We start from the raw sequence: 12,816 nt of genomic DNA, 5'->3' as shown, positions 1-12,816 counted from the left end.
GCTGAACCACCTCCTAACTTACTAAAAGTGTCAATTCCAATGCCTGAGTATTGTGCCAAAACTCAGAATCTCTGACACACAAGAACTAGATTCTGTACTTTCCATCAGTTCCCATTTAGTCACACACTAAACTCAGAATCACTGACCTAAATCAAATGAAGTGTAACAGGAAATGATAGGTACATAATTTTGTGTCTACAATTTTGCTATGTATGTCCTGTACTTGTGGCTATAAGCATTCCTCTGCAAAGTTCATAATGACCACATAAGTATTTAAAACCTTAGCTTTCAATACTATATGCCATCTTAACATTGCTTTAAGAAATATTCAAACTTCGAAATTCATGTTCATGTATTAGAAATATGAGAATTAAAAAAATACATTATGGGGACCAGCAGATGGCATAATGGTTACATCACTGGACTCCCATGTAATCAACCATAGTTTGAATCTCAGACCTGGTGGCTTAAAACTCACACCTGGTGCATGTTGCGTGCATGCCCAAAATTCCAAAGAGAATGGAGAAGGGAGCGCAGTGTGGCCATCCCCCTTGGAGGGTGATTTCTAGCTTTCTGTCTCTTTGGCAAGCATACACACCTTAGAGCAAAAGTCTCTATTAAACAACAATAAAAAAGCATTATGGAGAACTTCAATTACACACACAAAGTTGAATGAACACTTGTGTACCACCACCACTCATGGCTGTCGCAAACCCAGCCATACTCCACTCACTCCCCTCCTTACTTAGTATGTATCATATTTCATGTGCAATACTTGAGGTTGTCTAAATGAGTTCCTCTTTTTCTAACATAGCTGTAGTTCATTTCAAAAAGTTGCACCTAGGGACCAGCAGTTAGCATAATGACTATGTCACTGAACTCCCACGTAGTCGACTGCGGTTCGAGTCCTGAACCCAGTGACTTAAACTCACACCGAGTGCCTGTGTGTGCGTACCCAAGATCCCAACAGGAGAATGGAGAAGGGATTGCGGTGTGGCCATCCCCCCTGGGGGGGGGGTGATTTCTCGCTTTCTCTGTCTTTCCGGTGAGCGCACATGCCCTATAGCAAAAACCTCTCCAAAAAAAAAAATTTGCAACTAAAACCGAACTAGTAGTAATTCCTCAGCTGCAGGGTATTTCAGTAGTGGACAGCATTGGCATTAATGACCTGTATAGCAAGCCTAAGCTGCATGCAAGGTGCCTTGATGATTCAGATTGGCAACGAGGACCTTTTCAGAGACACAGACCTGCTGAAAATGCTTGCTGACATTCTAACACTTAACCCATACTAAATAATGACAGCCAAGCTGACTATCTACTGCAATGTGTACTTGTCAAGAAAACCAACTTGAATTAGACTTATCTTGTATTTCTTCTAAGAGCTCTGTTGATAGATAAGCGGGCTTTCATTGCAAAAGAATTTATAAGACATACTGAATATTTTGCATAACATAGAACTTTCAAACTCTTGGGAGAGAAAAGATAGGTTTTCAGAATTAGTTAAAATAATGTCTACAACATAATAGCTGAAAATATTCAACTTAAAGGGCTAATCATGTAGTTGTCTTAGTCCCTGAAACAAACATTAAAAAAACAAAGCAGGGAGACTGGCAAATGGCGTAATGGCTACATTTTGGACTCCCTTGTAGTTGACCACAGTTCGAGTCCTGGACCCGTGGCTTAAACTCACAATGGGTGCATGTGCGTGCATGCCCAAGATCCCAAGAGGAGAATGGAGGAGAAGAAATTGCAGCATGGCCATGCCCCCCCGGGGGGTGGTGGTGGTGGTGGTGGTGGTGGTTTCTCGCTTTCTGTCTCTTTCTAGCGAGCACACACCCTACAGCAAAAACCTCTCCCAAAACAAACAAAAAAACCAAAGCAGGGGCCAGCAGGTGGTATGGTGGTGAAGGTGCTGGACTCTCACATCTCTGACTGTGGTTAGAGACCCAGAACTGGTGGTTTGCTTTCTCATGTGCGTGCGCTCTCTCTCTCTCACTTACTCTCTCCAGTGAGCATATGTACCCTATAGCAAGTTAAAATAATGACGACAAATAAAATTAAATAATTCTTTAAAAAAAGTTGTAGTACGTTTTAGTTCCTTCTCTGAAATCAGTATTGATTCACTTGCTAGGTTTTTTTTTCTTTTTTTCTTTTTTTTCCAAAGTTTATTTCTTCCACAAGAGTGAAAAAGCTAAAGAGAAAGCCACCTCCAACAGACTCTTTATGTCACAGTCCACCCCGGTCAGCCTGGCCTACGGGCACACACCTGCCCTGCTTATATGGGAAACCTCTGGACACAACCTCAGGACCTTCCCTGTGAGTTCTACATCACAAAGGTCATGCTGTTATGCCACCATAGGTCCTAATTTTGAGTATTTTTATATGCTAAAATGAAAGAACCTTTTAAAAGTTAACATTTTTTTTTTCAAAGATCAGCTGCACGATAATATTAAGTATACTTAATTTTTTTGGGGGGGGCAACTATTTTTAACAACATATAAAGGTGGCAATGGAAAAATGACATATAGAAATGTGCTTGATAGCCAAATTATCCAAAAGAAATGTTTCTTAAAGTGAGACATTTATGGGACTGGCAGATGGCATAATGGTTACATTGCTGGACTCCCACATAGACAACCATGGTTCGAGTCCCAGACCTGGTGGCTTGAAACACGCTGGGTGTGTGTGCATGCATGCCCAAAATCCCAAGAGGAGAACAAAGGAGAAGCAAGTGCAGTATGGCCATCCCCCTGGGGGGTTTCTCTTTTTGTGTCTGTCTCTGTCTCTCCAGCAAGCACACACATTCTATAGCAAAAATCTCTCTCCAAAAGAAAAAAAAAGTGAGATATTTATTTTACTCTACTTTATCAAGTACAACAGATTATTGTCTGTTTTAGTTCTGACACTAAGTTTTATTGTCTAGAATTGGTCATTTCCCTTGTGGTATTTTCTTCTGCCACTACATAGCTATAGATTAGCTTACCTGATCAGGCCAGTTTATCCATGAGAAATTAAATACCTACCAAAGTCACCATCATCATATCTTCATTGCTTAAACTGTACATTATTTCCTAAAAGAATTCAGGGTTGTCTTATCTAATGACAGATCTGCTTTCCAAACACTTTATAATAACGATATGCAAATTGAAAAACTGTAAAGATATTTGAATAAATTAAAAAGAGCATTAAAGTGTTAATAGTTACTTAAAAATATCTGGAATAGCTGTTCTACATGTCACTGTACTAGCCCCTATCTGTGGCAACAAAAGTCCCTTTTTCCAGGAGTCACATGTGTCAGCATTAGTATTCATAATTCAAATCAAGGCCACATGAGCACTGTTTTAAGTTTTCAAATAAAACAACACAAGTTTAAGAATTTTAAGTACATTTTATTAACAATGTATCCCTTTGATAAGATTATGCTTCAGGAGGCTCTTAATGCCCTTGACATAAACTGTACACATTATACAAAAACAAGAAAACCACAACAAAAAAAAAAAATCAAGGTGAGCAAAACCATTTGGGGACAAATCTTATTTAAATTATACACAACTCAATGAAATAGTCTTACGGAAAATATATAAATACTTTTTCTTTCTATGTTACAGTTATACAATATAAATCAGATTTCAATGTCTGCTCAGTGACCTACAAACACCAGAACCTCCAAATATGTAGCAGCGTATTACCAAATAAAAACAGAAGAAAATCATGTGGTTAGAGAGCATTAAATCTGAGATTTTTTTTCACAATCTCTTACCACTTTTAAAAAAGTAATTTACAATTCGTTTCACAATGCAGCTTTAGGGTTTCTGACAGACTAGTAATGGAACGTTTTCAATAATATCTATAAAATTTTTTTCACTCCCCCTCTCCACCCCGAGACTTTGCATTTTTTGTGCTAAATCAACCTAGTTAAGTGGCAAACTTGTAAGATATGCTTTTTTGGCATAAATTATATTTTTCAAATTAAATATTTTACAAAGAAAGTCAAACAAAATGTGCAATTTATGCATGCTCTGTGGCATAGCTATCCACCAACATTACAGAAATACTCCAAAGGAGGGGAAAAATTCCACATTCTGTGAGTCATATAAACCTAAGAATGAAAAACAGCCTGGGAACCTAGAACCAAAAGGGGGGAAAAAAATGAATGCTCATAGAAAGATTCTCACAGATTCCAAAGTTCTTTAATTAGGACTGCTATTAATTTCACGATATGCTTTTTAATGAAACTCTCACTGTAGTGACACTCTTGAAATTAAGATGGAAACCATGTATTTCGTAAATGCAGAGACAATGGAGACCTTTCCCAACTTACTTTGGGAAAATCTGAAATGTTTATTCCAAACAGCTCGTCTCAGAAAAATCTCCGATAATTCTACCTTTTCTCTTTTCCCATGTTTTAAAGGATTGTGAATCTGAGACAAAACTGGAAGCATTGACTAAAAGGCAGAGGGGAACCTTACGTTCAAAGAATATTTCCCAAAGTAGTTTACAAAGTTTATTTCACACAAAATTAGCACCTCACTCTTACCATGCAAAAATAATTGCAGTTACAATTTGAATGACAAGACAGTTTGGTTTTTATTGCTTAATGATCTGTGCTTTAATGTAGGGATAAAAGGCATCCTCTGAATGGAATGAAATAAAACTTTATATAAATAGCAGTAGACAAATCTAACATTGACATCTCACTGTTGAACACTTTGTCATTGTTGACATGCCCTGAAAAACTCAGCTTTAATGATCTCAAGCTCTAGATAAAAGAGCTAAAAATTATTAAAGCCACCATTTCAAAAGGACCTGTACACATTATTACGTTATAATAATAATGTATATATTTCCCAAAGCCTCTTTTAATGTCACTGTCTTACAGAGAATCCTTATGTTACTAATCTTTATTAGAAAAATTTTAGTAATTAGGAAGAAGAGGCTTCTCCTCCCCCTCATCTACCTTAGCATAAACAGGAAATAAAGTATAAGAAATTTTAGACCATTTTTAATTACAAATACTAGATTTCTAATTTCCTTATTTATCAGTATTTACTTAGTATGTGAAGCTGAAATCTGTTCTTGAAAAAAAATTCAATTAGAAATGACAATTCACTTTACAATTAGAAATTCACAGTTTACAACCAGTACAACTGCCCAAATTCCTCCAAATTATTCAATAATTACCAATAGTACAAATTTATATGGACTAAGATTAATTCTAAAATCTTGAAAATCTACCATATTGACATTATTTTGGTATTCTAGTCCGGTTATATCTATTACTTACAGATGGTTTTCTCAATTATTTCTATTATCACTGACACCACTCCTAACCTTTTCTGCTATAATTTAATATTTTTAAACATCTAAGTTAATCACTTGGCACTGCATATATTTTTCATCATTGAAGTCTACTTTTATACAAACAAGTACTCAAAGAAAACATATTAGACCTGTCAGTGAAACCAGGGATAAACCAAATAGCACAATTGATTTAATTACATTTTTTTTCTTAGTATACTGATAGCCACAAAGCTCTGAGTGTCTCCCCAAAGTAAGTGCTATAGGCAGTTATGATGATGTATACATATATGTCTTTCAAACTAACGGTCAAAAAAGTCTGTGCAGGTTAATAGTAACTAAACCTTAACTTCAGGATGGATGGCCAGGGTGGGTACAAGGATAGGGAATGCTGTGTGTGACACAAATGAACTGTCGATTTTTCAGGGATTAAACCACAGATTTTTATATTCTACATTAACTGAGGTAGTGTTTAAAATGAATGTCTAAAACATGTTAATCCCATTATGAACAAGAGTACTACATTACTTCCTTTGGAGTTTTAAACCACTATTTGGTCTAGTTATCTCGGACATTTGGTACTCTGGAAAGGCAGTTTAGTTATCCAAGACCAAAGATCAAGATGACAGGCAATGTTCCTTAGAAGTACTGTAGACACGTAAATAAACACTTGGGTTCAGTGATACAAATTTTTAAAAATATTTGCTTTATCTTCAATTGGATTTTATGAGATAAAATCTGAAGAACCACTTTTTAACATAAGCAGCAGCTTACAGCCCTTATCTGCTTTGTTATAAGTTGCTACACAGTGCACATAAGAACAATTTGCTGAAGTGCAGTCAAAGAGGTGTTATGAAGTGAGATGAAATGCTTCATCCCAACTGGAACTTTCAGTGCCTGGAAATTGGGAGGGAAAAAAAAAGAAAAAAGGAAAATAGAAAGAAAGAATCTCTGTGAGTTATGTTTTCTAGTTCACAGGGTTCTTTACAGAGATCTCAAAGAACAAGCCCATTACAAAAAGGATCTGAAACATGGTAAATATCAACCAATGTGCTCTGTGTCAAAGCTGATGTGCAACTGTAAAAATGGTATACACAACTGAATTAAAAAGGGTCCTAATCAGTCCAGCTGGATTTTTTTTCTATTTATATATATAGAGAGATAGATTTCCAAAAAGATAATTCTTTCATTTACAAGCAGTCTAATGATGATGGCCATGCTATTTTTATATACAAATTTGCATATATTTTAAATTCCTGTAAAGATTTCCAAATATCTTTAGATATAAACAAACAAACCTTGCCCTCATCAACCTAACTTCACAAATGTGATAAAGGCAATTACTATACGCATAAACTCACCTATCACTGCATTTAGTTTGTGCAAAACAAGAACACTGATATAAAAATTAAATTACTGCTGCTTTAAATTTGGTACTTAAGGCTTTTCACTACAATTTTTAAACTTGATAGCAAGTTTCATTAATGACTTTTAAAAGGAAATATGGCTCTTCTTTCCCCATGGAATGTGTAAATTATAGACAAACTTATCTTTTTCTCAGGAGATCCAAAGGGTTATTTATTTAATGCTTTCCTTCACTTTGGATCTAAAGTAATAGTGCTTATTCAAGTCCCTGTTTAAAATGATGATATGGGAAGTTAATGAAAAAGGAAGTCCACTGAAAATAAAAATGTATTCTGTAAATGTTCATATTTTCAATTGAAATATAAAATAATTTTCTGATTTTAATCAGGAACTGTAGTGAAAAACCTTAATTGGTTCAAATAGTCTATAATAACACATTGCAACAAAACTGAAGAGATGAAAAACAAACAAGAATCTTTATGCAATCTAATAACATAAAAATAACTTATAAGTCCTGTGTTGTTGAGGCTCTTCTTTCACTCTGAGGTTATAAACCTCTGAAGTAGTGTTACAAACATTAAAAAAAATGTGGAAGGGCTGAAGTTCTTCCTCTAATACCAGCAGTTATAGCACACCCCATTGTAGTAACAGGATGCAGCCTCAGAGACACTGATTCCTGGTTTCCATGAATTAGTTAACAAACAAGGCATCTTTATATTTACCCTAAAAAAAGATTTCAGAAACAACTATGTGAAGGGTGCTTCTGTATATCCTATCATTGTTCCACTGTCATTATGCTTTTAAAATGAAAAAATAGAAAACCTATGTAGGTAATTCAGTGCTTGGCTCTTGCATACAATGGTAACTAAAACTCTTAAAACTGTGGTAATGAAATTATGAACCCCCTCAAAGGGTTCAACAGAAGAGAGAGGAAGTTGTTTTGGTTAGGGAAGTCAGCAGTTCCAACTGTTCGTGTACCAGTAATTCCTGGAACAGTGTACAGAAGATACTCCTGTCTCTGCTGCCCAGTCGGTCAGTATTTTCTGAGGCTTTTAGGAAATCCACAAATATGAATATATATAGTATATATATATATATACATCATAAATATGAGGTCAGGATTCAGCAGAAGTATCAACTATAGGTTGCTTTGGTGGTGTTGCCAATACAGCCTCTGCTTCTTCAGGCATCTAGGAAAGAAGTGGGGAATCATTACTAACTTATTTAACAAAATAGCATTTAACATAGATATCATCTCTCTTTTAATCTACTTCAGTGTTACTCTAGGAAGACAAATTTCAGAAGTACAAATTCTACTTACTTGTAAAAACTGTACATCTTGAAATAATTCTTGTATGAACCTCCGACATGGAAGTCTAAATGTGCAGTGGGACAGCAAATGGGAAACCTCAGAGTAAAGGCATATGTCATCAAACGTTTGAGGATACTTCTCCTTAATTCTAAAATGGAAGGAAAAAAAAAAGACTCTAGTCTACTTTCTTTAAGATTATCAAAACCTGAAGGCTTCTTTTAAAAAAGCACTTTGCAAGGAGAAATTGCAAAATTTACTTATGAGCCTAGGATGACTCAAATATTTTCAAAATTAAGTTTTAAAATAGTTTTCAAAATTAGATTGAAGTGAACTTATTAATACCCTTGACTGGCTTCTGAAACTTCATACAATGGCTTTTAACCAGGATAGCACCTCTCAATCAGCTGTGAGTGGGCAGAAGATACACAGGTTAACTCCCCATTCCTAGGGTCAAAAGGTCTGCAGTGGGACCCTGGTACTTCCACCATCATTTTGAAAAGGCTTATGGGAGACTTGGAGGTACACTTCTTTTGTGAACCACTTCATTAAAGAGTATAAATAGGGCCAGCAGGTGGTGTGGAGGGTAAGGCTCCGGATCCAACATGGCCAACAACATGGTTTGAGTCCCAGACCCTTTAGGCAGAAAATCACCTGTGTGTGTGTGCCCAAAAGCCCTAGAGGAGACTGGAAGAGAAGTAATTGCAGCGAAGCCATCCCCCTTGGGGGGTGATTTCTCATCCTCCCCCCCCATCTCTCTCTGGTGAGTGCACATGCCCTGTAGCAATCAATCAATCAATACATAGTACGAATAAAGATGCTAAAGATTCAGACTAAATTTTCTTTTTACTGATGTAATTTAGAAGAACAATAAAAATTCTGTAACTTTTATTAAGAGAACATAGAAAAATAATAAAACCAAAAAAATCACTTGTCTGATGTAAGCTCACTTTTCTCAAACTTTTTAGTCTCAGGATTTTCTGACTTTTTTTTTTTTGAGAGATTTTCACTGTAGGGCGCGTGCGCTCGCCAGACAGACGGAGAGAGACATAGAGACAGAAAGCGAGAAATCACCCCCCAGGGGGGATGGTCATGCCGCAATCCCTTCTCCTCCATTCTCCTCTCGGGATCTTGGGCACGCACGCACACATGCCCGGCGTGAGTTTTAAGCCACCGGGTCCGGGACACGAACCGCAGTCGACTACGTGGGAACATTTCAAGATATTTATTAAAAACTGAAACCCATTATAATTTAACAGAAGTAACACATATTTTAATGAAAAATAACTATTTTCCAAAACTAAAAAAAAAATGGTAAGAGCAGCACCATTTTTTACTTCTGTAGGTCTAAGAGTCTGACTTAATAGAAGACAACTAGAAAACCACACCTACTTTTGCATTTGTTCTGTTGCCAGGTATTGTTCTGTTTGAAGCATATAAAGAAAATCTAGCCTCACAGATACACAATCCAGTTTAGAATTACTGGTATAAGTTAGTTAGTCTAAATTTTAAAGTAGTTCAAATATCTTTTCTCAGTTTCAAAAGAAGAATATTCATACACATAGCTTACTCACGTTAAAAGTCCAGTTTCATGACATTTAGTTGAAACTGAACTACTCAAATTAATGACTAATCTTAGAACTTCTTTGCGAAGGAGTATTCGGCACATTGGTGTATCATCTGGAATAGTTTTAACACCTGAAAAAGAAGATTTCAGTATAAGGTTAAATATTATATATGTATCACAACATAAAACGATTATAACTCGTGGAATTTATTTTCAAACTTCATGTACTTAAAGATCTAAATCTGAGATCAACTCTGTATGACCTGCTGATCACTTTGGGAACAAAACTCTCTCTAATAAAGCAGGCAGCTCAAAGGGTACATGTCAGTGCCTGATACAGGAATGATATTTAAGTGTCTGCTAAATGACTTCACATAAATCTATCTGCCATAGTATGAAAAACAACTAATAAAACAAAGTCATATATAGTTGTATTAATAATGCTTGGACCTAGGCTAGACAGTGGTATGGTGGTTAAGGCAGCTAGATCTCACATGGCTGATTACATGGTTTGAGTCCTAGACCCCGAGGCTTGAAAAACACACTGGGCACATGTGCATGCATGGCCAAAATGCAGAAAAGAACACCAAGACCATTCAACTTTCTCTCTCTCTGGCGAGGGCAAACACCCTATAGCAAAACTACAAAAGATAATAGTAATGCTTGCAACAGAATCTGAGAATTTACCTAGTAACAATTCTGTGCTTTTGGTGCTGCTAGCTGACCCTTCTTGAGATACACCATCACTGCATCCAGAAATCCCTGAAAACTTAGAGGGAACCACTTCTAAGGGATTATGGATAGTCTGCTCACACCAATCAGAATACGGAATGTCTTGAAGGTCTGAAGAAAAAAAATCATTATTTCAATTAAAACACCAATAATGGCTTAATTCCTGTGCCTGTACAGCTTACTGTGAGAGATAATTCCAGTTTTCAACAATTACTCTATGATAAACATTTTCAAAATGAATTTGGACTGCTGAAATAGATGGTAAACTCTGTTAAGTTCTAAAAAATATTCATAAAGAAGACTAGATTCCTAAGTAACAAATAATAAAGGAATGTATGAGTATTCTAAAAATCCAAATAAAGATACGCAAGTAATCTCTTAGTATCTATGGGGGACTGTACACTCTGGATATCAAATCCATGGATACTCAACTCCCTTTATATAAAAAGGCACAGCACTTACATATAACCTACATACATCTTTCCAAATACTTTAAATAATTTCTAGATTACTTATAGTAATACAAGGTTCTTCAACTCACTCATGAAAAATGGGTATCATAAAAAAACTGAATGGATTTCAAAATTTTTTGCACCAAAACTGTACTTACTTCCACTTTTTCACAAATGACTTGAAGTCCCCTACAGTATAAATGCTATGTAAATAGCGATTACACAGTATCATTTAAGGGAAAATGACAAGAAAAAAAAGTCTACACCTGTTTAATATAGACACCTAGCTACACAGTACATTTCAGCAACAATGCAACATGTTCCAATTCTGGAGGGCTAACTGTGGAAGAGGAATTCATGAATAAAGAAAGAGCTACAAAGAGAACTAAATTAGAAAGCTGTATACAGACCTTGTTATCTATTCCTCCTTTCATCCCTCCTACCTAAATATATTTATTTCCCATCTTTTGCCATTTCAATTTTTTTTCTCTTTGGTATGCTGGTGGTATTATACTATGTATATGTGTTTTTCTATGAATTGCTTTTATCCCCTATTTTACTAAGTACCTATAATGTAGAATCATATTTTTCTAGCTTATTTTAAGTTCAGTTTATTAGAATTAATTTTAGTGTACTACACTCAGGCATTGCTGGATGAGATTTTGAAGTCAACCAAACATGTTAGTGTTATTCAAATGCTTCTGTGATTTATAATTTTCCTAGGCACATACTCAGCTAGAAGAAACAGATGTACTTTTCTCTGCAGCATCTATTCTGAGGAAACAAGTTATATTTTTAAAAGGCCAGGACATTTAACCAGTATCAACACTTAACTCTATCCAGTTTCTGAAGAACAGAAATACTGCATCATCTCACCTCCAGGTACTTCATATGATTGCTATTTATACATAATACTCAACACAAATATTCTTCAGTTTCTTGGAAGAGAAACTGTATAAATATAACATAGCTTTAAAATTTTGGTTATCAAGGAAAATATGTCTCATCAGACACTTAAAAGTGAAACACACTATTTAAGTTATACATTGATTTAAAAAATAAAACTACTGGAAGAGGCCGAGAACTAAAGGTGTAATTAAAAACAGACATTTTTGTATAGAAAAATACCTCATGAGTTTCCCAATGACTTATAGCTTTCCAAAGTAATGCTGAAATAATAAGATTAGAGAAGAATATGTTTTTAGACTCATTTGCTGAGCTATCCAGAGAGTAACAGCAAAATATTCCTGCACAAATAATAATTAGAAAGGTACACTTGGGGCCAATCGGTGGCGTGGTGGTTGAAGCACTGAACTGACTACCATTTGGCTAATTAGTTTGAATCCCAGACCTAGGAGTTTACTTTCTCTCTCTCTCATGAGTGCACATGACCAATAGTAAATTTTTAAAAATAATAAAGTTAAAGAAATAATTCTTTAAAAAAAATGAAATGTACACTTTCCTCAATTTGCATGTTTCTGAAGAGCTACTTTATTTCGTTCTCACCCTCAACCAATAGCAAATTCTAACATTCCAAACCTGCTGGAATAACAATCTTTATCTGAAAATGTCATTCATTTTCATTTTTAAAAAGTTGTTTTGGGACCAGCAGATGGCGTAATGGCTATGTGACAGGACTCCCATGTAGTCAACCACGGCTCAAGTCCCGGACCCGGTGGCTTAAACTCATGCTGGGTGCATGTGCATGTGTGCCCAAGATACTGAGAGGAGAATGGAGAAGAAGGGACTGCAGTGTGGCCATCCCCCCTGGGGGTGATTTCTCCCTTTCTGTCTCTTTGTCTTTCTTGCGAGCTCACAAGCCCTATAGCAAAAAAACTCCCAAAAAAAAAAAAAAAGTTGTTTTATTCCTTTAAATAACTGAGATTCAAAAACAGTTCATCTCATCTAGAGATGTAAAACAGCATCTTAAGTGCAAGAACAGAAGGCTCTTCTTACTAGCGGGTCATCAGAAAAGTCATGATGTATTTTTCTTTTTTTTTTTTTTAATTTTTATTTTAATGTTTTTCATGATGTAAGGATGCATTGTGACTTTTCTGACGACCCAATACATAGAGTTTTTCTCTGTGAAACAC

General features: G+C 35.6%; 1 protein-coding gene across 5 annotated transcripts in view; it reads right to left on the bottom strand.

The window, feature by feature from the left end:
• Positions 1-3,713: 3,713 nt before the first annotated feature.
• RICTOR (RPTOR independent companion of MTOR complex 2) overlaps positions 3,714-12,816 on the bottom strand; it is an 88,092-nt gene continuing 78,989 nt past the window's right edge. For 4 of the 5 annotated variants that reach the window (XM_006156301.3, XM_014590831.2, XM_006156302.3 and 1 more), the window contains 4 exons: positions 10,227-10,382; positions 9,547-9,670; positions 7,985-8,123; positions 3,714-7,853 (listed from right to left, as the gene is read on the bottom strand). In XM_006156301.3, coding sequence (XP_006156363.1) covers positions 7,779-7,853; positions 7,985-8,123; positions 9,547-9,670; positions 10,227-10,382 — 494 coding nt within the window. In that variant the 3' untranslated portion in view covers positions 3,714-7,778. The remainder of the gene's footprint in view (positions 7,854-7,984; positions 8,124-9,546; positions 9,671-10,226; positions 10,383-12,816) is intronic. The other variant, XM_027774873.1, reaches the window with a different exon arrangement.

Source organism: Tupaia chinensis, unplaced genomic scaffold, assembly GCF_000334495.1.
Source record: "Tupaia chinensis unplaced genomic scaffold, TupChi_1.0 Scaffold000489_1, whole genome shotgun sequence".
NCBI lineage: Eukaryota > Metazoa > Chordata > Mammalia > Scandentia > Tupaiidae > Tupaia > Tupaia belangeri.
The sequence above is the reverse complement of the archived record's forward strand: the minus strand, read 5'-3'. Positions and strand labels throughout refer to the sequence as shown.